The sequence below is a fragment of the Poecilia mexicana genome, unplaced genomic scaffold (genome assembly GCF_051168715.1).
Source record: "Poecilia mexicana isolate PSO_F unplaced genomic scaffold, ASM5116871v1 scaffold_21, whole genome shotgun sequence".
NCBI lineage: Eukaryota > Metazoa > Chordata > Actinopteri > Cyprinodontiformes > Poeciliidae > Poecilia > Poecilia mexicana.
In genome coordinates, this window is record NW_028263390.1 from 9,513,862 (window position 1) to 9,540,345 (window position 26,484).

The following is a 26,484-nucleotide window of genomic DNA, read 5'->3' on the forward strand; positions in this document are numbered from 1 at the left end:
TGTTTGGTCATCTCCTCATCCAGTATGTTCTCCATGGTGGCCAGTGGTTGAAAAGAAGTCAGTTTTTCTTTTATCTACTTTTATTTTAGAAAGATTTATTATTCCAGATGGGTAGTCTACGTGAACAAAAAAATAATAATTACCCAACATGTTTTGACAAACAGAACCTGCTCATGTGTGTGTGTATAGAAACTAAAACTAATTTCCTGTTTACTGCATTCTGACCCAGTGGATTGCCACACATATTCCATTGAGTATGTCATGGTGACCCTCTGCTGGACTGAGCAAATACCCGAAATGTCACCAGATATTTATGTGTATAAACACTTCCCTCAACAATTCTCTGCAAGTTCAAGAGGTGTGGTATGAAAGGAAAGTTGATCTTAATCCAACTCTTGGATACTTGAGCCGTGAAACCGGATTACAGTTCATATATGTTTCAGCCTAATGTAAACATCCATATAAGGCTTTGATTAAACTCCCTTCAATCTAATCATAACCATTTGTACTTGCTTTAATTTTACTGAAAAGGAAAGCTATTTACGTTTTAATTGAGACGACTGTAATTAAATTCAGTTCAGTTTAATTATTCAAAGGTCAGTTCACAGAATTTACAGAAAAACCTGAGGCCTTGAAATAGTACATTCACATTATTAATAAAGTTATATATATATATATATATATATATATATATATATATATATATATATATATATATATATATATATATGATGCAACGTCTTTGTATGTTACTAGCTTGCTGCAAGAGATCTGAAATGCTGAGCTAAGTTGCATCAGCCAGAGAAAGTAAAAAGACTGACAGCAAGATGGACCAATCAAAAATTGGGTACATTAGAGTGAAAGTTCAGTGACAAATCAGTGTGTAAAATGAAACTACGTCATAACTGGAATTCGGACTAATCATATGTCGAGTGTAGCTCTAAGTCCCGCCTTACTTCAGCGCACCGAAAATTGTTTGGCTAAAAAGGACTGGAAAGAAAGACTGCATGTATATCATTGGTCGAACGCATTAGTGAGGCTCCGCCTAAATTTGCCAAAACTCTATAAATTCTCGAACGTCACCTCGCCATCTTATCGAGGAAATGCGTCAGGCTTAACCAACATCTCCGCGGGGGGGAGAACACGACAACCAGCGGCGTATTTAGAACGGTTACATCTCGAAAACCTCGATCTTTACATTCATTTCTCTTAAGCTAACACCTTCACAGGCCGGCGCAGCGGCTGGCCAAACAATTTTGTCGTTTTTTTCCCCCCTTCGTATCGAGCCACAAGGCCCAAGCGGCTGCCATGGATTTTTAAGGCATAATGCGGCAACTCTAATGCAATGGCGATGCACAGCGCAAGGCAAAACCAACCCCGAAACTCCATCTTCGCAACTGCCAAGCAGTTGGGCTCCAATACCGGACGCGGTATCCCTGCGAGCCAACCGGTACCTCTCCTCCTGGACCGGAGGAAGCTAACGCTAACCACCAGCTAGTCACCTCACAGCTGATTTCTTTAAAAATCCCATCGATTCCATTTGAACGTCAACACTACCGATCAACATGAAACCTCAAGACATCATCGCAGGGAAGAGCAGCCTGTGGATCTTCGGGTACGGGTCGCTGGTGTGGAAGCCGGACTTCAAGTACAAGAGGAGCGAGGTCGGTTACATTGAAGGCTACAAGAGGCGTTTCTGGCATGGAGACAACTTCCATCGCGGGAATGATGAGTCGGTGAGTTTGAAAGGCGGGTTTAGATGCTTGACGTACGTGGTGGTTTCTAAAGGTTGGCTCGGGACCCCCATTGTGGTTCGTGAAGCGCTTAGTTGCGGACATTAGATAATACCCAGAAATTTTAAATAAAATTACCATTAAAACTGCTATTGTCTTAAAGAATGACTTCAGTTTTAACATCAATTATTTACAATGATTGTAACCCATTTGTGTTCCTCCCCTCAGCCCGGAAGAGTGGTGACGCTGATCGAAGACGATGATGTAAGTGGAACTTCTTCCTACGCATCTGAAGCTGCTGTGGAAGTTCCCCCACCGACACCAAAGCTGACTTTCTTTCCCCTTTTTTTTTTTTTTTCTGTTTCCCCCTCAGGCGACCACTTGGGGTGTGGCTTTCGAGGTGTCGGGCTCACAGCTGGAGGAGTCCCTCAAGTACCTCAACGTCCGAGAGACGGTCCGTGGCGGCTACATCACCAAGATGGTGGATTTCTTCCCGCACGGAGAGGACCGGTCTCCCGTTCAGGCGCTGGTGTACATCGCCACCACCGACAACCCCCTCTTCCTGGGGCCGGCCAGTCCGGAGGAGATCGGCGCCCAGATTGCCGTGTGCAGAGGGAAGACCGGCCACAACCTGGAGTACCTGCTCCGGCTGGCGGAGTTCATGAGGAGCAGCTGCCCTCACGTGGAGGATCACCACCTGTTTGCTATAGAGACGGCCGCTCTGACTGTGGTGTCTTATCTGTTAGCAGCTCAGTAGCTCGTACCCTTTGTTTCACTAGCTTAGGATGCCAAACTCTCGAGAAAGTTGTAACCCGTCACGTCAGTTCGGTTATTTTCTGTAGTTTCAGACATCATGCTAGTATTTGAATGTGTATGCCACCAGAGTAACAAAAGGGAAGTCTGTCGATAAATCACTAAGACGTGCAATTACTCTACTGTAAGCATTATGTGGTTTGGCTTAGAACACGGTTCGTTTTTCCTCTGTTCTGAAGCCGTCCAGTTCATTAAGGTACCCGAAGATGTTTACTGTAAACAAAACTCACTAGATGACTGTGGTGTGTTTGTGAAGCAACATCCATCCAGTTTTATGTCAAAACACCAATAAAAATCTGGACAAGAGAAAAATAAATTGCCTCTTTATTGTGCAGGGTTGGATAAGCAGCATCTATTATACCAAACTGTTTATTTAACCCCACTGACCTGTGGTGTCCTAACCAATTTTGCTTTAGAGACGCAAGGTAAAGCCTGGAACACATCCTTTTTAAATCCATGGTCTGGATTTGACTGGGTTGTGTATTGTGTGTGTGTGTGTGTGACCCCAGGAATACATGTAACAGGGTTGGACACTCCCAAACTGACCGGGGCAGCTTGTACTTTGGACACCATTCAAGTAGTCTCTTTAGGTGCTCCGGTTTGTGTAACTGGCCGGGAGTAAACCCAGACCTGGAAGTCCTGTGTTTACAAGCTTGATCTGTTGATACAGAGGGTTCTGAAGAGCTTGACTGAGATTCAACATGAAATTATTTAAACCCCAGTGAATTGGATTAGGCAATCACATTGAAACTCCCCAAATTTCCCCTAATTTAATACATTTAAGCCTTGCAGATTTGGAGTGGGGGATCCACACCACGGTTTATTTGACTTTGTTTTGGAAGAATCAGACTTGTATTGCATCTATGAAGTATTAATGCATAAAAAATGCACTTGGATATAGCAGTGTTGTCTATAGTTAATAAAAAAAAATCATGTGGAAATATTGGAGCAATAACTAAATTTATCAAAGCATTAGTGAAAGCTTGGCCAAAAATGGATTCGAAATAAATCAGGGGCCTCTGGAGCCACAAGTGGGTTTTTTGGCCCTGGCTAAAAATTATAAACAAGTAAAGTTTATAAATACAGATATGTCGCTTTTAGCAGGTTTTCCATTGAATAATTGCTGTAGATTTACCAGTAACATTCATTCAGATCCATTTCTCTCAGCATTAGGCTGGAAACTGTGTGCAAATAACACATAAGATGATGGATATATATCTTTTTGCAAAAGTTTCTTTATTTTGAAACATGGAAATAGAAATAAAATGGTTCTCTAAAAATAACAGATTTTCTGAAGTAGATATGTATAAAAAAAAAGAAGAAAAAGAAAAGATGTGTCCAAGCAGGTCTGCCTTCAAAACTGACTTGCATATAGCAATTCTGTTAGGAGGAATGGGCCAAAACTTCGGCAAACTATTGCTATAGACTTGTGGATTGATAGCTGACATGTTTCACCCGAGTCAGTTTAAAAGGCAATTCTAAACCAAAAATATATATAGAAATGTGTTTAAATTGTTAGCTTGAAGAAAGTAAGAACTAATTCCCTCACACATAATTCTGGCATTTAGCAAACAGAAATCATTTTGGCAACTAACTAGCCTAAAACAGGAAAAGTTTGATTTACGGTCAGTGAGGAAAATGTATTTGTATATAACACTTAAACATCTGACATCAACTGTATACGTTTTCTCTGGACATAACTTCGAGGGATGAAAAATCAGAAGCCGTCACACAAGAGAGCAGGTTCAAATTAAAGCACCTTTATTTTTCACCTCACACCTCCATGGAGTAAAACAGCTGATCCATCTCTTCACATGTACCCAATCTATAAAAATAAAACAGGCGGATGAGAGAGAAAAGAGCCACAGGGCTTCTCTCATCTTTATTTACATCAAATATAGAACTTTCAGTTTTCATCACAATATTAACAGAGAAACAAAAAAAAAAACCCAGAACGAATGTAGTGCTCAGGTTCGGGACATTTAACGTGAACCTTTTCGTTTTTATTCTAAAAACGCACGAGAAATCCACAAACAGGTCGTCACAGAAATGTCATGAAAAGTAAAAACAGCGACTGAATTCACATTTTACAGTTGTACATGTGACTTCCATCACAATTAATATAAACTCCCCATTGTAAATGCAAAAAAACAAACAAAGAAATAAAAGTAATAATAACTTATAATAGCAAACAACCAAATAATCTGAATCAGTATTTTAATTGTTAGCAGCACGGCTGAGTCAACCAGCACACTTCCATTTGAAATATATATCTTTTAAATTTCTTTACACTATTCTTCTTTTTTTGGACAAAAATATCATTTTCACGTGGATTTGGGAATACTCGAAAAGCGTAGTTGAAAAGGGTTTTCCGTCGCCATGTTGGTTCGCCTACTTTAATCCTCTGTTAGAAAAATAAGGGCTTTAGTAGAAAAGCTGTAGATCTACTTGGGGAGGGACGGCGTGGGGGGGAGGGGGAGTCGACGTTAGAAATTCGGATTCCTCCATAGCGTCGAACTGAGCGTACATATCTACGGAACAATTAAATAACCTAGTGCACATCTATGATACTAGTTAACACCCAAAGAATGGAAGACGCGGCTCAGTGACAGAAGTTCATCACTAACTTGTCAAAGAGAGAAAAAATAAAAATAAAAATTGAAGAACCCCCTTTTGCGGCTTCTGATTGGCCTCCAGAAGCACTTGGAAGCGCTCTCGTTGTGACGCCGACGAAAACCGCCCGAGCCTCGGCTAACTAATATACATCCAAACAAAACTGGAACAAGGAAAAAAAGACCAACCATCAGACTGATGTGTGTGTGTGTGTGTGTGTGTGTGTGTGTGTGTGTGTTCAGTTTCTGAGCCAAAAAAGGGCAGAGCGTTGTCTTCCACAAAATGGGTAGTAAATACTGCACTCTCTTTATGAGCGTAGGCATAAAGCGTCAGTGGGATTCACAGTGAGCAGCAGGTCAGGAACCAATCTGTGCCTTCATCATCGAGCCCCGGGGCCGCCGGGGCCCTTGCCCTTCCTGGCTGCGCCGTGGCTGCTGTGGTGGTGGCCGTGGGCCAGCTGCGTGTGGGAGCTGTGGCCGGAGGGCGCTCCTTTGGCGAGGGGGGAGGAGCTTCGGCTGGGGTTGAAGGCGGGGGCCGTGGCCGGTCGCGCCAAGGAGGGCTGCAGGGGGCCGGTGGCGGCGGAGAGGCCGGCTGAACGGAGGGACAGAAAGCACATTGTTACTCTGCTTGTAAAAAAAAAAAACTAGTTACGGCCTAGTAACAGTTTTAGTGCACAGTTTCCATTGTTAATTCACAAAGACGTTCTTTCACTATCCGGGGGAACGTTTTCTACGAGGCAAACCGGAAAGGTCACAGGATCTTCAATGTTTGTTTGTTTGTTAGCTCAATTAATGTGAAACAGGGAGTTTGCTTGTAAAAAAAAGAAAGAAAAAAAGAAAAATCTCGGCCCAAGAAGGAAACAATGAGACGCTTGGAGCAGCGCGGTGGTCCAGTGGCACGGGCGTAAGCAGTAAACAAAAAAGGAGCGGCGTCGAAAGAAAAACTGTTTTTACAAGTAGCACAAAGACCGCAGGCGGCCAAACATAACAGTTTCAGCAGCACTGGATTATTTTGCAACAACAGTGAAGATTGCCACAGAGCAGAGGTCTGCAACCTGCGGCTCCAGAGCCACATGTGGCCCTCCGGTCCCTCCAAACTGGCCCTTAGAAAACCGATTAAATAATTTGAATTATAAAGGAAACAGAGGCACTTCAGCAGCTCCTCTGTATCTTCTTATGCAATAACGACAAAGAGTATCTACAACAGAAAGGCACCGATGGTACAAAGCTTTCAAAAATATATATATTTTTATATTCAAACTATGTGCTTTTATATTATAAAGTGGATTTTGATTTTATACGAAAAGGGCTCGCTCAGCTGAAGTTGTTTTCTTTCTATGTAAAAGTTAAATGATTAATTTTGTGTCTGATTTGGAAAAAAAAGTTGAACTTTCTTAGCTTTCAAAATGAAACATTTTATCAAGTACATATTTGATCAAATCTATCTTGCTTCGCAGCTCTACACAAACGTTATTTCATAGCAGTAGGGACAAAGCTGCTCCATTCAAATCTTTCAATCGTAACACAAACTTTAACGTCTTTTCTGGTTGCGAAGTGGAAAAAAAAAAGATTGTTGGTTTTTATAGATGATCTTCATATAAAACTGGGAGAAACGTGGCATTATTATCGAAGAGCCTAGAGATCCGATTTAAAATTGTTTTTGCATCTGTTCAGTCAGTGGCACAATTTTCAAATTAAGACCGGCGTTTAATAGCGAAACGCGTTGCCGTAGAGACCGACCTTTGGAAACACTGTATCCGTAAGCAGCGTAAGCCGCTGCTGAGGCGGCTGCCGCCCCAGCCTTCGCCCCCGCCATGGCCGCCGCGCTCCCAGCTGTTGACTTCCGGCCCCGGCCCTTCCCTCCGGACTTGGCGGCTCCTCCGGATCCTTTGGGCCGCCCGCGACTCCGACCGGACCGGCCTCTGCCTGGGCTGATCGAGTCGGAGGCTGAAACACCTAGAGACGCAGACGAAGACGAAGAGCTTTGTTTATTTTCTACTACTGGGTTCCAGCAAAAGTTCTCCATTTCAAAATACTTTTCCATCCTCGGATTTCCAGATATTCTGACACTGAAGTATGAAATGACAAGACGTGGAAGTGCACTTTTAAACTATGTCACTGGAGAAAGTGTTTTTTACTAAATCTATATGAAATCATTACCTAATATGGATTTAACCAATATAAAAAGTAGCAACACTTTTAATTTCATCATTTTCAACCACAGGTTTAGTTTCAAACTAGAGGCCAAAAAAAAAGGCAGAAAAATATTCCTTTTTTATTTTTGAACACGTAACACGTTTATCTGTAAGATCTCTGACAGCAACTCAAATATTAATAGTTAATATTCCATTTGCAATGGGCTAAATATAAAGATAAATGACGTTTAAGTATCATATATATATATATATATTTTTTTTTTTTTCAGAAAACTAGATTTTTATCTTTTAGGTAATAAAATAAAAGAGTAAAGTCTGGAAATTCAACCTTCCTTTCATAATTTCTTTTTTTTAATTTTGAAGACAGTTTATGAAACCTCGTAAGGATAATAAATTTATCAACTTCACAGACATGTAGTTTCCGTAAAAAGGCCCGTCTTTACCACTTTACAATCAAATCACAAAGAAATCCCACACATAATGCATGAGAGCTGCTGCTTGACTTGGCCTCGACTCACTTCGCTAAACATACTGCGGCAATTTTACGACATTAAAGAACATTAAAACATTAATCATCTTATAATTGCCATAAATACAGACTCAAGCAAAAATATTACTCTCCATTTTCCATACTGCTTGCAAAATCGGATCCAGTGCTTGGCTCCGTGGCAGCGCGTCTACTCCAGGGTTAGCTTCTCCTCTCTCCTTCTCCCACTGCCCACATCACACTGGTGGTCTAGTTTATGTGAATGATCCGCTCCATTTGATGTGCCATACAGCCTGTAATATCACCAGCAGCAAGGCATGCGTGAACGTTTTCCTTTCTTTCGCTGCATTCCTGCTCGAAAGTCACTCGTCTCTGTCGTTTCCCTTATATGTCCGCGTTGGCCGGCGGATCCTCCGTTCGCGACGGATCTCTCGGACCCTTCATCAAGCCGTCATCGGCTCTCTGAGGGCATCGACTTCCCTCCAATAACACGAGGCCTGACGATCAGCGGGAATCAATTATCTTACAGACAGGAGGCTCTTAGCACGGCTCAAAGAAATCCAGAGTGGGTTTCAACGACGCCCCGATGACGGCAGCGAGTCCAAAGTGTGTCATTTATTTCCCATTTTCAGAGTAAATGAAAGACAGTAAATCTCTATCAAATCTCTATGAAAATAAAATCATAAAAAGCAAAAAAAAAAGAAAAAAAGAAAAAAGTAATAATGGGCATAAGTGGAACGTCAAAATGGGAAAGTTTTCTTTTTTTAAATGTCTTCCAAATGTTTTTTTTTTTTTTAGACCAACGCAAAATACTGCAAAGTTGTGAACAGGGCTGGATTTACAAGGATCTGGGCCCTGGGGCCAGAGCCAGTTTTGGTGTCCTGTCTACTACAGAAAAAAACTTCTGCTAATGTAAACTATAATACATTAACAGGTAGTCCTACACATAAGCAGGTATGAACTGAGGCATGGTGGGTTTAATGTTTCCTCTGGGCAGAAGCTCCATGTTGTTCCCCCCAAAAGTGAACTGTAACTTCATAATTTTCCAAATACTTCGGTATTGTTTATGTTTATAAAATGTTAAAAATGTTAATATAATTCGCTTGGTATGGAGCTATAAGTTTTATATAAAGAACCACACCTAATGCAATACCTGCATTCATAAATAAAAAGATATGTAAAGGACCCCCAGAGGTTCTGGGCTTCTGGCCCTTTAAGTCCTTTCTAAACTCTGGTGCAGGATGTGACTCAAACTGGAAATTATTCACAGTTTGTTTTCTTTAAAAAAAAAAAAAAAAAAAAAAAATTATATATATATATATATATACACACTTTATATATATATATATATATATATATATATATATATATATATATATATATATATATATATATATATATATATATATATATATATATATATATATATATACACACATACACACACAGAGCTGTACAGAAGTTGAGGTGCTGGAGGAACCATCATGGGAGGACAAGCCCCTACATGGGATGTACCACCGACAAATAACTGAAGTGGCTGATATCAGGAAATCCTACCAATGGCTGGAGAAAGCTGGACTCAAGGACAGCACAGAGGCCCTCATCCTGGCCGCCCAGGAACAGGCCCTAAACACCAGAGCAATAGAGGCTCAGATCTACCACACCAGACAAGACCCAAGGTGTAGGTTGTGCAAGGAGGCCCCTGAGACAGTCCAGGACATAACAGCAGGGTGCAAGATGCTGGCAGGGAAAGCGTACATGGAACGACATAACCAAGTGGCGGGCATAGTGTACAGGAACATCTGTGCAGAATATGGACTGGAAGCCCCGAGGTCAAAATGGGGGACACCCCCAAAGGTGGTGGAGAATGACCGAGCTAAGATCCTGTGGGACTTCCAGATCCAGACAGACAAGATGGTAATGGCGAACCAACCGGACATTGTGGTGGTGGATAAAGAACAGAGGAAAGCCGTTGTGGTGGATGTAGCAATACCAAGTGACCACAACATCAGGAAAAAGGAGCACAAGAAACTGGAGAAATACCAGGGCCTCAGAGAGGAACTGGAGAAGGCCTGGAAGGTGAAGACCACAGTGGTGCCTGTGGTCATCGGGGCCCTCGGGGCAGTCACCCCCAAACTGGAGCAGTGGCTCAAACAGATCCCAGGAACAACATCAGACATCTCAGTCCAGAAATGTGCAGTTCTAGGCACAGCCAAGATACTGCGCAGAACCCTCAAGCTCCCAGGCCTCTGGTAGAGGACCCGAGCTCAGAGGATGAAAGAGAGAGACCACCCGCGGAGGGTGAGAAGGGAATTTTATTTTTTTTTTTATATCAGAAAAGTAAATTGTGACTTTTATATTCAGCCTCATTTACTCCAGTAACCGTTTGTACCCAGGGCAACCGGCAGCCTTCAGAAATCACCTATTTCGTAAACAGAGTCCACCAGATCGTGACTTAATCTCATGTTTGTTCAATATTAAGCTTTCTACTTGCATTCAGTAACTTTTCTACAGGTCCTCAGTGTGTAGTGTACAGTTTAAAAACTCCCACAGAGGAAAAAATTTAGGAACAGCAAAACCCTAAATTCGTACGGCAAGCACACAGTATTTTTGACTCCTCACCGTTCATGTTGTCAGAAACCGATCCGGTCACGGAGGCGGGGGAGTTGGTGGCGCGAGACTGCGGCGCCGACGAGACGGGATCGTCCACGATGACCAGCATGTCGCTGCTGCTTTCGTCGGCGTCGGCGTCCGGCGGCAGAGAGCCAGGCTGCAGCTCGCTGCTCAGAGAGATCTGGCCACGCACAGACGCACACACAGACACACACACAGGCTGGGGGTCAGAACCACGGCGGGGGGGCAGGGGAGGCGGATCAGGAACCGGGTCGGTAGTGCAAAAGGGCGACGAGGAGAAGGACGGAAAGGAAAGGAAGCAAAGGGCGCGACAGGAGTGTTTAATAAAGAGAGCGAGAGTCGATTAAAAAATGAGGGAGAAATAGTAACAAATAAACAGAAATATGAAAAAAAAAAGAGAAAGAGGTTTCAAAATGCAAATAAAATATGAAGCATCATGTTGCACAGCAGGAGATAAAGCTAGTAAAAGGCAGCCAAGACTCTAAACTCTGGATGACGCACTTATTTAATCTATTTATCGCCTAGTCGTTGACCGAGATTTCAACAAACCCCCCAAACCTCCGAGTCCCAAACCGCCTCACCTCGCTGAACGGACTGGGCATGGCCGAGTCCATCTCCACGCTGATGAACGAGTCGTCCCCGTCTGCGGACAGGTTGGAGTTATCGGCCGAGGGCGCGTGGGAGATCACCAGGTTCATCTCCTTCCTCCTCTTGTTCTCCGACTCCTCGTTCTTCTTCTGCTAGAAAGAGGAGAGCCGAAGATGGATGCGGTGGATTTGTCAGGATTCATTTAGACCTTTTCGACTTTTCCGGACTCCTTTTTGAGGACTCTCCTAGACAGATATCAAAATTTATCACGAGCTGACGACGGATATTTCTATAGTGGTCGGGTTTTAAATGTGGAAACTGCAGGAAAAACACACAAGAAGGAAGGATGGATATGGGGAAGTGGCAGGGTTCACCCACTTTTCCCACAGTGAAATTCAAGCATTTTGAAGGACCACAAAACCCTGAAGCAGGTGATTGGGTGGCTGTGGCGTAAGGAGCCTGAAGAAATCAGTATTTTTCTATACATTATTTTCTTTCCACACAAATTCAGACCTTGAACATCTCCTGCTACGTCGTGTGGTTTTATCACTGTGCCGATACCTTCTCTGCGTACTTCTCCCTCTTCCTCTTCCTCTCCTTCACCTTGCTGCTCTCCTCCTGCTGCCTCTTTTCCTCCTGTCTTTGGCGCACTGCAGGAAGAGACACGTCACCTTTTATCTCCCCTTCTTCCCAACATCTCTCCCAGCGTTACTTTTGCACCGAGAGGCGTGCGCTCACGTTTCTTCTCCAGCTCGTCGTCGTCCAGGAGCAGACTGACCACCTCTTTGGGCTTCAGCGTGTCCGGTTTGAAGTTGCCTCCGGAGATGACCACCCTTTGGATCTGAAGACATAAATCCCACGTGAGATTAGCTCGTCTCCGCAGACACGTGCACAGTCAGATCTTATGTTAGCGTTTTGCGGGAACTTTAAGGACCTCGCTCTTCTCCTTGGCGCGCTGCAGGATCCTCTCCTCGATGGTCCCCTGACAGATGAGGCGGTAGACGGTCACCTGCTTGGTCTGACCCAGGCGGTGAGCCCGGTCCATGGCCTGCTGGTCCACCGTGGGGTTCCAGTCGCTGTCGTAGAAGATCACCTAAAGACAAGAATGAGGAAGTTAGCCTTTTGCGCGATTGTTCCAATTCAAATTGTCGAAGCGCCGGTAGTCGGCGAAACGCGGAGCTCACCGTGTCCGCAGCGGTCAGGTTGATGCCAAGTCCTCCGGCCCTCGTACTGAGCAGGAACACAAAGATGTCCGTACTGTGGAGGGCAGAAAGCAAAAAGGTGAGGTTTTTAAAAAAATAATAATAATAATATTTTGATATTGCATCTAATTTCCCACACATTCTCTTTCTTAGTTTCAAAATAAACAAAGAAAAAAGCTAATCAAATATCTTAGGAGTTGAGCAGGAAATGTTGAACCCGTTGTTGGTTGGCTTTCTGTGACAGAAATTTAACCAAGTGAACAGCCAGTTGTTTAAAAATTACATCTTATTTTTGCTTGTAAAACTGCACTTGGGGCGTTATGTCAAATCTCTCCTGCCCCCCTCCCGATCAAAAAAAAATAAATTAAAAATCAAGCAAAAATCATCAGAAAAAGGTGAAAAATCTAAAAGTTTTTCACTTTTAGATAAGAGCTGCATCAGTTATAATCTGGTGATAAAATATTTTTCCACACGTTTTATTTCTTAAAAATATTTCTGACTGTAAAAAAAAAAAAAAAAAAATTAAGTGATTCACAAGAGTGTATTTGAACAATAAAGCTGCATTAAGAGTTTACATCCGTAAGTTTCGTAAAGTAGTAGAAGAAATCCAATGATTAGGAAGAAATTGGAACAAATTTTAGTGTAAAAAAATAATAAAAAAGCAGAATCAGAGAAGTCTGTTTTGTTTATTTTCTCCACATAAATCATCTTCTTCAGTTCCCACTGGTCACCCCCGCGCTCCCACTTCTTTCCAGTAACTCTCTGCACCTCCCAGTTTGAAAACCACCGTCCCGAATGCAAACAATGGAGTAACACAGGGGCCTGTGAGCCACTGCACTAATGCGATCCAGAACACGTGGACAACAAAACACAGGCGGACACACACATGCTTCTAATATCTGGACACTTGATAAAACTGTTTACTGATTGCTATAATATACAAAAAGGCCAAATTACACGGCGTTATTAGCAAGGAGAAACATTCGGTCTCAGCCACAGACAAAAACCACACGACTCACCGGCTCTGGAAGTCGGCCACCATGTCTCTGCGTTCGGAAATCTTGGAGGACCCGTCGAGGCGAATGTAGGTGTGTTTTCGATAAACCATGTACTCCTGGAAGGAAATCAAACGACCGAAAATGTTCAAATGGAAGGATGATGTCCAGTCTTCAATATTTAGAGCAACCAAACATGAATGACCTCGGCGGCCTGGAGGCCCTCGCTGACGGAGGAGTGATATGGAGGCAACAGTTTGTTAGAACAAAGTTGTCACAAACGATCCAGGAGAAATGACAGAGTAGCTGCTGATTAGACAAACTACTGCGCTTGCTTCCCCTTTTCAAACAGAATGAATAAAACGGGTCAAATCCTGCATTATGCTTCTGAAAAAGCACAAAGTCGGGAATTCGGTGAACAGTCAAGGATCGGATATTGAAACCTACTGACGTTTTTCCTGCGGACTTGTTGAAATCCGAGGGATTTTTCTTTAACCTCTGCTTGCAGAAACAATAACAATAATAAAAAAAATCATCACAGCGACTGCAGATTGACCTTAACAGGATCTCAAATATGTAATTCTACTTAAGTCTTCCTCTAAGGAACAGACAGACCCAGCAGTGCTATCGATTTCATTTTAGGAGTTGAGAAATATTCCTCTTTATCACAATAATCTGTCTGCGATGGCAGCATTTATTGTCCAAAAAATATCCTAATTCTCCCTTTTTTTTTTGCGTTCATTTGCTAAAACCCAGAGAGACACTAAGAAATGTAGACACTGATACACCGACACTATATCCTCCCAGAAGTCTGCTAAGCTGCCCTGAGTGTGTTGACATGGGTGTGTGTGTGTGTGTGTGAGGGTCTGAGGAGCAGGAGCGCTGATGAGGTGACACGCTGATCCCTCTTTAAGTACCGCCGTGAACTTGCGACCTCCTGGTTACAATGCGCGAGTGGCCCCCCCCCAAAGCAACGCAGCAGTCACAATCACTAAAGCCAATCGGGGTTCACCTCACGCAATCATTAGCGACGATAGCAACGATTTGACACCATGTTTTCTGCGACCCTCTTACCCCCAACACACACACACACACACCCACACCCACCAACCACCCCCTCCAGACCTCCGTTATGGCACCCGGGCCCTCGGTCCCACCAGGGCCTGCCCTCCTTGGTCTATCTGGCTCTGTTCCCAACAACCCCATCTGCTCTGAATGAACACTACATTAGGAACCATTAGCACGTTCTGGTCTCCAAAAATGCTCCCAATCTTCCGGGACAAGGTTCTTGTTTCTTCCCAGAACAAAGTCACCCAAGAATAACACGGAAACGATCGGGACGGAAGTTTCAGGGACAGCATCTTGGCCGTTGTTTCTTAGAGAGAGCAGAGAGACTGAGATCTTGACCTCTAACAGCTGCTAAGTTTCTTTAATAGTCAGCTTTAGGGCTTTTGTTCCCCCCACAAAGCATAGATGACATAATATGTGGGTAGTTTAACACAGATGACATGATTTAAGGAATACGTTTAGGTCATGCTCAATTTCTATGCTTTATTTTTTTCATTGAACCAGCAAAAGCTCGTTAGGGATTGAATTTAAATAATAATAATAATAATAATAATAATAATAATAATAATAATAATATTATAAGAATCTTAGTACTGGATACAGAAAACAGGAACTGTGATGATTTTAAAATAATCATCACAGTTCCTGTTTTCTGCCTTTTTTATTTTTATTTTGGATGTTCGCAGCCAGTTTAAAAATGTTCTAGCAAAGAGAAGAACTTTTATTACCATTAAATGATCTAAAACAAGAAAATTACAGTCTGAAAATTGAAATATCTGAAAGGGAAATTTAATTCCTGAAATTATTAATAAAATCCCCTCCTGATGTTGGCATCACTCAGTCATGTTCTTCTACCCCTGTTGCAAACAGTGTTACAGGTTTTTAACTGGCAACTTGTTTCCTAAGCAGCCAACTCAAAAAAAAAAAAAATTGAAGGTATCGTCTTGGCAGGTAATTCTTGCTGTTGGGTTCATTTTCTTCAGGCTGAGCTGATCTTGCTTGTCCATCACCCGGCAAAATGACGCCACCCAATAAATCAGCAGCCAACAAGCCACAAACTCATAAAATCTAACAGAGATTAGCATCAGCCTCCGCTTTGCTGGAAAAAGGAGCTCTTATTTGGTGGAAATCAAAACCATCTGCAGGATTTCTTTTTTCCATTTTACCAGTAAAAAGGAAACACAATGCAGGAACGCTGCAGCCGGATAGGGTGAACGTATGATTTCATTCCGGATATCTTTTGCCTCTTAGTGAACTAGATGCCGTCACACCTACCCTAAAGCTCCCTTCCATTACATTGTGAGGTCACCTGTCAACAGTCTTCAGTGATTCACGAGGCGCAAAACCTGAGCTGGGAAAGCCGGCGAGAGGGATGTTAAAAGAGAATGGCTAGCCTGCTTTATCTCGGCCATCTTAAGTGCTTTTATCAGTCCTCCGGTCTTACGGTCTTAAAGGCGAGGTATTCCTGCCGTTTTCCAGACACGCAGGAAGACGGCCCTTAACCACCTGGGTCGAGTCCATCCGCCATCAAGAAATTTGGCTATGGAAACAGCGCTGCGCCGTGTTCGACAGGGGAAGGAATTCCCAGTGACATCATGTCGGAGATTTTTGGCTCCACAGTGATGTTTGCAACAAACATGGTGGCAACAATAGAGAACTGCATCGAGTTTGTTTGTTGCTGTAGTATCGCCGTCAAGGCTGTGTGAAATTCATTTTTGAACATGGATATAACTCTAAACCTAACAGCTCCCGACCTCTGATCAGGTTTAGCGCTAACCTTTGATCTAAAGATATTTTTCATATATCTGTTTATTCATTTATTCAATTCAGAAATGAACAACAAAAAAAAAAAAGGTCAGGCGCACGTAGCCATGTTGATAATTTTTCTGGTTTTACCCTAAGGGGGAGAAAAAAAACCTATCATTTTTTTCACTTTATCTCTTTCCCATCAAATCGTATTTCTTCCCCCTCCAGCCCAAGGGTCTTTGCATCTTCTAACTCTTCCCTCTTTCTTCACCGCTTGTAGTTATCCCTCCCATCTGCCTGGTTCCGCTGCAGATGAGACCCCTCTAATTAGCCCCGACCTGATAATTATCCATCTAATAGGCTCGCTAACGAGGGGCAGGCTGGCTTATCAGGGGTGCTGGAGCTCAACAGCTAAGTAACAGAAGGCCTGTGATTCAACAGATCAGTAAACTCGTGTGCTTACATGTACAGTATATGTAAACAGATAAGCTGTGGATATGAAGGGTGTCTGCAGGTGTGTGTTTGTGTCCATACCTCCAGCAGGTCTATCATGCGGGTCATCTGGGAGTAGATGAGGACTCGGTGGCCGTGGGCCTTCAGTCGGTTTAAAAGGATGTCCAAAGTGTGGAGTTTGCCACTCTCTGTGATCAGGCTTTCTTTATCTATAAAAAATAAAAAGAAGATTAATTAACCACAACCATTCAAGAAAGAAGATCTAGAAATACGGACGTTGATTTGTTAGGAGTCTGTTTTTGAAAAACTAGCAGCGTTTCTTTTTGTTTCTCTACATAAAGAATTTCATGTTTGCATCAATGTCTGATTTTTAAACAAATATGGACGCATATATATATACATATACATATATATATATATATATATATATATATATATATATATATATATATATGAACTTCTAACTAAGGGCTGCACATTATGCTATCATCATCATCATCTAATGATGATAGCATAATATCATGCTATACCAGTGTGGAAAATCTTAAATGATGAATATTTGTTCTTGTTACATCTGTCATTAATACAAACTTTTCATGCCCATGACGTATTTAGCCTTCTATGTTAGATAGAATCTCAGTGGTCAAAGACGTCCACACTCAACACAGGCCACTGTGACTAAGATGCTTTAAAAAAAAACCTGAAGGGACCCCAGGATTAAACCTTGTGGTACTCCACAGGTGATGCAAAGTTCCAAGTGACACAAAGAAGTTCCTGTTCTTTAGGAAAGACTCAAAAAGTGTCTCTTTTTTGTGGAGAACAGATTGATTTTTCTCATGCATCGCAGCTTTTTGACATTCCCATTTCTGTCACTTCTCATTGAGCGTCACACATGAGACTGTTCACATATAATAGGAGATTTTACTGCATGACTGTTCCGTCTTGCCTTGGGGTTCCCAGGACAGTTACAGATGTAAAAACAGACAGATGTTATATTAACTGAACTAATTCATCTTTAGCATTTATTATTAAATTAAGTAAGCAAAGCAGTGGCGCTTATCAGCTGACAGCACAAGACTGCATTTTAAGAAAGAGGCACAAACAGTGAACAACTGAGCCTCGTAGCTTGAGCTGCCGGCACATCAGGTGTTCGCTCGACTCTGAGCAACTGACCGGCGAGAGCAGACTGGGCAGCAATCTGACCCCGGCTCTGCTGCTGAAATGGTTCTCTGATGAGGAATTAACAACATGTGGCACAATGGCAGAATGAGGAAAAGGTCACGTTGCTATCGACCCAAAGACAGGCACACTTCGGTGTTTGACCCGGGGGGTCGTGGCACCGGGAGATGACAAACTAAGGCTGACCTGGTTGGCCAGGGGTTACAAGAGGGTCTCAATGGGGCAGTCGAGTCTGTCCATCTACGGTTTGAATTGACAAAAGTCTCCAAAGCACTTGTTTGCAGTTTAAACCTAAACTGTATTCTACATCACTTTCTCAATAATTTCTTACACTTTAATAAAAAATGAACCTCTGGAGAGTTCAGGATCACTCGGATCCTTTTGACATTTACTCAACAGAACTCTATGCTAATCTGCACCCAGACTGAACTCTGCACTGTGACCCCGGCAGGATAATCCCCGAGAAAAAAAAAAAGGTCACATCCTGCAGAAGTGTTAAAGAGGAACAAATGGAAAAGATGAATAGGCAAAATGCTCTGGGGAGGTTCTCAAAAGCTCAATGACATTTAGCAGCAAAGAGGTGTTAGCCTGGTAAATACTTTAAGTCCCAGTTACATGGATGTAAATATCCTTGAAAACAGGATTAGTTAAAGTCATTCGCTCCCTCTGACAGATGACTTTCAGATTTTCTACCTTTTTACAAAATGAAAAATGCGGGACAAATAACTTTTAAAAAAATAATAAGTTAGCAATGTTTCTTGTCGGCGTGATCGTTCCTCAAGAAAGACTTATAGTTTCTGTCATCTGATGAAGGAAATGGAGAAAAGGAGGAGAATAAATTATTTACTTTGCGCAAATGGAAGAGAGTGATCAAAATCTGAAGCAGATTTGACAAAATACACGTTTTACACTTTTGCTGGCATGAACTCCCCACTGCGGCTCCAATTTGGTGTGTTCTTGGAGGTCAGCATCAGACAAGGTCTCAGATAACCACCCTAAACCTGCCTTCGCTGCAGCTGGAGCCAGTGCAGCGAGGGAGCATTAGGGCGATTCTGTTTCCGCAAAACCATTCTTTGGAATTAAGAGACGGTGATCTTAAAAAGTGTGAGGCAGAGGAGACAGTGAGACTTGCAGCGGATTGCACACGAGGAGAGAAAATGGTCCAGACAGAGTGAAAAGGGGGTATTAGCCCCACTGGTGACGGCGGTGGTGTTGCGGTTTTGGAGCGGACCGGGCCTCCTCACCACATGTGCCAGCCGATCAATCACTGGTGCTGAGTCAAGGGCTCCCTAAAACCCGGAGGGGCACACTGACATGCGAGCAGACAAAGTCACCACTTGGCACAGACATAAATGCTCATATAAGGCAATGGTCCTCAGCTCTTGAAGCTCATCTGTTTCTGTTTAGCAGACTCAAGTGTCCAGACGCTAAAACTCTCAGTCTCAGTCGACCACAGTGATAACATTACATTCAGATCTGTGTGTATTCGCCTATTTAATAATACCGGTGGGCGGCATTCAATTTACAAAGGAAGTGATCGGCAGAAGGGAAACAGATTGAATCCAACTGTGTTGACAGAGGAGGGTGGAAAAAAAAAAAAACATCCTTACAACCATTCAAACTTCTCTAAGCACAGAAGGAGGTGGCTGAGTTCAAAAGCATTTACTGCTGCGTGCAATCTAAATATTGCTGCCGAACTTTTACGCAGGGATGCCAAGAAAATGAATAATTACAATTTGGGAGGGCTTCAGTGGTCTGGGCGATTCTGCCATAACACTTATGGCTCACGTTATGAGCTACATGTGGTTGCAGAGAAATGCACGACCGCTGCAAACTGCATGCAGTAATAATGCTTTTAAAATGAATGACTAGGGGCTCAGGGAAGCTAAAACTTAAAAGATCGATCCATGTGAAATGCGCAGCATTCGGTTTCTTTCACTTTTCAACCCACGAGCTTTGATGTGTTTTATTGGGGTTTTATGTTATTGGGCAACGTTAAGCAGAGCATAATTAGGAAGTGAAAGGAAAGGCACATGATGGCTCCTTGAAATGTTCAGAGTTTTTAAATTTTACCCTCGAACCTTGGTCAGGAATACTTTGCAGCGTTACGTCTGACTTTTCTTTTATGCCCCCAACTTTCACGATGGTGTGTGTTCCCTAATGTTCGCACAACAGCTTGGTTTAAACTGAGATTGACTAACACGTAAGGAGGGCTGAAACGATTAATCGGATTAGATCGGATTGTTTGTGATTAATCGCGATTAATCAATTACTGAAATAATCATCAACTAATTTGGTAATCGATGAATCGTTAGTTGTAGGATAAAGATTCAAAAAAAGATCTATTGCTGAAAACACAGTGGGAGCACATATTAAAGCGAAACTTTACAAAAATGAAAACATTTTGCAAATAAGATATAAAAAAAAATCTATCACTCAAGTGTCGGTTTTAGCTTCGTCTAGTTTAAATTGAGCAAAACTTGTCGATATCCAGGTTTTCATCAGTTAACCCAAAACTTAAACATGGAGAGCTTTTCACATGTTGATGTTATACATATTTTTTTTAGCTGCAGATTCATCTTTTGCTACAAATAATCAAGCGTAAACTAATTTGAAAAGCTATGTTGTTGCATGTCTTTATTGGAATTAAATAATATGTTTATTTGTATATTAATGTATTCATAATGTTGTATAGAAAAGGGCATAAATGAAAAATCTGCAGAATGCGACAATTTTTTAACCGAATAATCAATTAATCGTCACAGTCATTGTCAGAATGACACACACACACATATATATATATATATATATATATATATATATATATATATATATATATATATATATATATATATATATATATATATTAATTGATTGATCATCAGAATAATCTATAACTAAGCTAATTGTTTGCTGCAGTCTTACACATAAATGGAATTTATTTACTACTTTGGTGAATTTTGAGTGATGTCTTATTTATGATTATCTGAGTAGAGGCTGGAATACAAATTCACTACAAATTTTCATTTCTTTTTCTTTACTGATCCTACAGCATCATCATTATGAGGAGGCTGAAGGTGAAATGAAACCCAATTTAATCCCCTGAATCCAAAACCCAAACCTGGAATCACTGAGACTTTTTAGCTTACTTGGAACTGTAAATAGCAAAGAAGAAAAAAAAACAACAACTAAAGAAATCAAGGATATTAGCCACACCCCACAACAAATGCAGTCACACCACTCTACGGTTGCTATGGGTACACATATCAAGCTACACCACCTGCCCTGTCCCGCTTTCAAAACACCCCCTAACCCCTCCATACCTCCGCCTCCCCTTATTCCGCTTCAGTCCAACCCAGCCTAACAGCGGTATTCATGCAGCCAGCCCTCCCCACCTCCTCCTGGCCTCAACGCCTGCTGGCAGATTAAGCTACACTCCCCCTTTCTGCCTCATCCACCCTCCAGCTCCTCCTCCACCACTTCAGACCCCCCCCAACCCCTTCCCCACGGCTGCTGTCCCCCGGCATTGTAATTCAATCCCTGCAGGGCCAAAGCCAGGGGCCTGACATGGTCCTGACCCAATTAGAGGCGTGCTGGCAGCTAATTAACCCGAGCCACAGCTCCTGGTGCCTGATACTCCCAACCCAAGTACGGCGTTAATTTCATTAATACGCCACTACTACTGTCCTGTCCCCCGTCCCCTCTGCCGAAAAGCGGACCTTCTCCTGAGCGGCGAGGGGAGTGGGCCAGATGCGAGCGAAAGAGAGGACGACAAACAACAGCCTGGGTCCGGGGTGAGAGCTGGTAAAGGAAGATGGATGGACGGTTATGTGAGAAAGAGAGACAGATGGGGGGCCAGAGAACAGGTCGAATTCGGGATCGAACCGGGGATCAGCTTCTCACTGTATAATGTCACATTACACTGTGCAATCAATAAGTCAATGAGCAACACTTGTTCGCCACCCGCCGATAAAGGAAAGATTAGCTCGGAACAACTTTGCTGCTTCTGCACATATTAACAAAATCAGATCTAAACTTAATTTTTTCCTCCCAGCAGCAGCGTTGGGGAGAGATAAGAGCCAGATGCCAGTGGGAGGCTTTGGGGGCCAGGCGGCGGCGGCGGCGGTGGGGTTTCTGACAGAAAACAGGAGGATATTTACCTTGGTGATGGTTTACAGACACAAAACAGGAAGAAAAAAAAATCACCCTCTGGAGAGAGGGAGTACAAAGTTAAAAGAACACGCATTTCCCATAAGCCCAAAAATACGCCCGGGTGACAGAGTAGGGTAGAGATTGAGCGATGAGCTGCAATGATGTGAACAAACACAAGCATACGAGCCGCCGTCTCTCCGCAAAAGAGGAAGACGGAGCTCTTCTTTTGGGGTTTTCTGGGAGCAAAGGAAGAGACAGACAGTCACGCCACACCGCAGCGCCTCTGTCATTAGAGGTATATTATCGCCGCTGGCCCAAGCTGACACTGAAACGCCTCAGGAGCGCAGATCAGAGCCTCCACAGCAGAGTCACAGCAGAATCGTGTGGCTAATGTCTCCCCCTTCAGGCTGCTTTGGACTTCAAAAGTTTCAAGTTTTAGAGCTGACTTTTTTTTTTTTTTGTCGCTGACTATTTCCCATAAATTAAAGTAGGAAACCTTGTCTTACGCACACTCGGCTGGCTAATTTGTTTCCCTATTTATGCTGAGAGTTTAAAAAAAAAAAAAATGCCACAGACGGCTGGCGGTGCCAGTTTAATGCAGAGTCAGTCGGCGGTGTGGTGAGGCTTGGCCGTCTGTGTTGTTTTGTGCCCGTCTATCAGAGGGCCGGGGAAGTTTCCTGCCATTTTGCCGGAGAGCCGGGTTTCTTTGAAGGGACAGGAAGGCAGGACTGCATTTCCCACAGTCTAATGTGAGCTTCATGGCCTAGAAGTGACAAGCCTCTCTCTCTCACTCTCTCTCTCTCTTTCTTTCTTTCTTGAGGTCTGGCTGATACCGAGGCACCAAAGCTTCCTTAAGCTGTTTAATAAATAGCTTAGGTATTTAAAAAATAAAAAAAAAAGTTGTCTGCCGTGTCCTACATGCATGCAGACTTTCACAGCAGACAGATTGCAGTTCATACAATAAAGCTAAAAACAAACATGCAAGGAGTCGGGTTTACAGTGGAAAGCCTGTTATTTTGTTAAGAGGTTGCTTCTAATTACTGTATGTGAAACACAGGCCACACAGATAGCGAGGCCAGCCGCACCACAGTGTACTCTCACTGCAGGCAAGTTTACAAGTATTTCACTTTAAATAGAGTTAATGTGACTGATACCGAACGCGGTCTCGAGCAGAAGTATTTATACGACTTTAACCTTTTGCATTTTATCACCTTACGTCGCTGTAATGAGCTGGAATGTTTTTGTTCTTTCAGAAAAAAACTGAAAAAAAAAATGTAATGCTTAATTTTAAAGTGTGTGGGGAAAAAAAAAACTAAAAACAAGTAAAAATGTGCATACATTCAGGTAATCCTCTTAGGCCTTCACAGAACAGCTGTGTAGTCCACTTTTGTGATTAAAATTACACAAAAGTGGACTCCATATACTAATGCAGAAATTCTGAAGAGAAATGGTTGCACTGGATTTTTTTTTTTTTAGTTTTTTTTCTTCTTCAGATTTAATTTTTTTTTAAAAAGTGAAAAAACATGCATCAATGTTTTTCTTTCAATTAATAACTAAGCATAAAATCACAATGAAAATGTGACTGCGTTCTGTTGCACAGCAGGTTAACAAGAGCCGACACTTGCAACATTTTCCAGCTCAACTTCAGAAATACCAAGAATAATTCTTGTTTTCCGAAAGGCCTTCACAGCATCTGTGTTCGTCTGTTGTTTGTGGCTCTCTTCCTTTAGCTGTGTCATCAAGACTTCAAAAAGCAGCGCAGCCTGTTTGAGATGAGAAAGGAACTTGTTTAATTAGAAAAATAAAGCTTTTGTAATGACTTCACAGCATGTTTTGGTTCATTGTTCATCAGTTCTGTGAAACCACAATGTTTTTTTTTTTTTTTCTTTTCCTGTATTTGGCCTGATCTGAACCAGGAAGAAAGTCCATTCCTTCCAACTTGTCTGGCTGTGTCTGTCTTCTGTCCTGTCCCATGGCCATGCAATCGACCAATTTCTAAGTTGATTTGTGATTATGATGCATAATTGGAACAAAGTTCCTCTTTTTTTTTTTTTTTTTTCTTCTGGCGTAGACTGATATTCAAGTGCCCTGACTTTAAGGTGTTTGGCTTTTTTCCATTTTCATGCTGCATTTGATTAAAAAGCTTTTTAGTTGCAAGTCAAAAACACAGTGGGATTTGTTTATTGTGTGCGTTTAAAACACAACAATACAAATGTGTCAATTTTCTGGACTCAGTCACTGAGGATAAATGTCCACAAGGTTCAAAGTACAAAGTAAAAATGGTCAGAGATGCTAATAAATACAGTAGTTCACACTTGCACCCTTTGTTTTATATTCATGGCAGCCATTTAGGATATTAAGCTATGGTTTGTTTGGACTTTTCAACTCATAATATCAACTTTAGGATGAGTTTGGTTTTTGCATTTTTTGACTCAAAGTCAAAATATTATCCTCACAAGAAATCTTCAGCCACTTGACTGTTTGAATAGTGCACGTTTATTAGGATCAGGATTGTGAAATTCACATTTATGAATTGAAATAGGCCGGCGTATATTAATCCTGCCTTGACGTCACTGTCTGTTTTGAATTGACAAACTGCGAATTAAATTTACCCTGAATAGGATACAAATTAGTCATGCTGTCAGTTTCATTCTCAGCTTCAAGTATCCAGCATGCCGAGGTGAGTCAGTTTTTATCATTACAAACAGTTTGTACTCCCAAGCCCACAATTATTCAAACCGCTGGCATATTTAGGCATAAAGTAAAACTTGAATTTTGCCAACATGTTCCATCTGACTGGAAGTAAAACTGCGGAGCTGCAGGCAGAATTGCAACTCGACTCTGAATTAGTGAAGATTAGTGTGATGCGGTTCCATCAGTGACTCCTTTTTCTCTTTGGAAGAACTGAACGGATGATTTGATCACTTCTAATCTTCACTCTTTGGTGAAAATAACCTTGTCTTTGCGGCCTGAAGACGATCCAATACCCATGAACCGAACTTCCATGTGAGTTTCTCTAAACCAAACATTGTCCTCTACCCTTCCTCATCCACAGAGCTAACTGTCAGGTCTTGGTCATCTTTACTTATGTCATTAGAAAAAGTGCTTCTTTTTTTTATGAAACATCTTTCCGTCATGGAAATCCTGCCTGCACAATAAGATCAAAAAACAAGCAAAATCTGTGGCCCAAATCATTACGGCTTCAATTGTTTTTTCCTCCTCTGTGTCCTGATTCCTAATAGGTCCTCTGATTAGATTCCTCCATCGATATCAGTAGGCAGCCCTACTCACGCCATGGCGCTCAAACAAACAGTAATTCAGCTCTGCCATTTGTTCCTAAGGTGTGGGGCTGGGAGCGCGGAGGAGCGGGGAGGGTGGGAAACTTCAGCTGAGCTACTGTACATATCTGAGCCTTGATGTGGCAACAATGTGTTCAGCGCAGGACGGGTGCCGGCGCGTTGGGTCACTTCCTTCCTACTGGGTCTGAGAAAGAAGTGGGAGACCAGACGGGCCGAGAGGCCATGGGCCAGATACTGATTCCAGAACAGCGCTTGGTGCTGTCTGCCCCTTTTTTCTTTTTTTTTTTTTTTCAAATCCAGAAACAGAGGTGAGGCCGTCTTCGGTTTCGTGTGCGAGGACAGCCAACGCCGACGAGCGTGGGAGAGTGTGCGCGGCGAGCTGGGAGAGACACTTCGGGGCCCCCCCGTGTGAGCGCTGCACAAGTCCCTGAATGGGCCCGATTGTACACAAACAACGCGCGCACACACACACTCACTCGTACGCGGACGCACCATTTATTAGTGTTACCTAACTACGCACTTGAACAATGAGCAGTGGCTAAACTTCCTCGCTTTGTCTGCCTCCGTAGAACTTCACAAGAGCTTTCAGGCTGTTCTCACACAGACACACAAATAGTTGTTTTGTTTCTCACATTTACATATAAGCACTCTTTACGAGCAGATGCATGCATAGATGGAGGAAAAAGGACCGAATAGAAAGCCTTAGGACATTGCAGCTTTATAATTTAGAAGACCCGTCAGCCATTTTAAAAGCTGGCAAGTCGGACGTGTGCAGACATTCATCGCAAAAGGGAGCAGTCATCAGAATCTGAGACAGACACTTTATCATAGCGAGAGCGGGTGAGCGGGTCAGTGAGAACGGACATGTTGTCTGTAAAATGGCAATGCCCTCCGTGGCCTCGGACATCCATCAGTCCTCTGAACCCTGGAAGCAAATCATCTTCCACTCCACTTCTCCACTTCAGCCGACCTTTCCCGCAGGAAAACTCGCACATGGACACAACTGGCACTAATGCTTTGAGCCAATGAGCTGCTCTGATTGATGCGAGTGAATTTCAGCGAACGACTTTTGCAGGTCAACTTGATTTTAGGTCGAGAGCTGCGGTGCCAGAGAATGTATTCGTATCCATTGATGTTTTCCACTTTTTTTTTTCTTTGCAACAAATGCTTTATGCATAAAGTAGCACTAATAAGAAGTGGAAGAGATATCACAGATGGTTTATAGTAGTTACCGTTGGTTACCATGGGCCTCTTGGTTGCTCGTCTTGGTGGGTTTGAAATTTTCCAAACGTTGGAGTAAACATTCAGGTCATTTGTGAATGTAGTAACCGACACAATGAAGACCTTCCATAGTGACGTGGCTCTTA

At 42.6% G+C, this 26,484-nt stretch overlaps 2 protein-coding genes across 5 annotated transcripts in view; one reads left to right on the forward strand and one right to left on the reverse strand.

Moving 5' to 3' along the window:
- Nucleotides 1–1,100: 1,100 nt before the first annotated feature.
- On the forward strand, nucleotides 1,101–2,862 carry chac1 (ChaC, cation transport regulator homolog 1 (E. coli)). Its single transcript, XM_014973857.2, has 3 exons — nucleotides 1,101–1,736; nucleotides 1,962–1,997; nucleotides 2,107–2,862. Exons 1-3 carry the CDS (start codon nucleotides 1,566–1,568, stop codon nucleotides 2,488–2,490), a joined length of 591 nt encoding a protein of 196 aa, XP_014829343.1. The 5' UTR covers nucleotides 1,101–1,565; the 3' UTR covers nucleotides 2,491–2,862.
- Nucleotides 2,863–4,286: 1,424 nt separating this feature from the next.
- The window catches only part of ino80 (INO80 complex ATPase subunit), a 40,948-nt gene continuing 18,750 nt past the window's right edge, over nucleotides 4,287–26,484 (reverse strand). For 2 of the 4 annotated variants that reach the window (XM_088002233.1, XM_088002231.1), the window contains exons 28-37: nucleotides 16,569–16,696; nucleotides 13,245–13,339; nucleotides 12,208–12,280; nucleotides 11,958–12,116; nucleotides 11,762–11,864; nucleotides 11,585–11,673; nucleotides 11,017–11,172; nucleotides 10,424–10,595; nucleotides 6,899–7,114; nucleotides 4,287–5,750 (exon numbers count right to left, since the gene is read on the reverse strand). In XM_088002233.1, coding sequence (XP_087858359.1) covers nucleotides 5,539–5,750; nucleotides 6,899–7,114; nucleotides 10,424–10,595; nucleotides 11,017–11,172; nucleotides 11,585–11,673; nucleotides 11,762–11,864; nucleotides 11,958–12,116; nucleotides 12,208–12,280; nucleotides 13,245–13,339; nucleotides 16,569–16,696 — 1,403 coding nt within the window. In that variant the 3' untranslated portion in view covers nucleotides 4,287–5,538. Of the gene's footprint in view, nucleotides 5,751–6,898; nucleotides 7,115–10,423; nucleotides 10,596–11,016; nucleotides 11,176–11,584; nucleotides 11,674–11,761; nucleotides 11,865–11,957; nucleotides 12,117–12,207; nucleotides 12,281–13,244; nucleotides 13,340–16,568; nucleotides 16,697–26,484 lie in introns of all 4 variants that reach the window. The other 2 variants (XM_088002232.1, XM_088002230.1) reach the window with 1 other exon arrangement.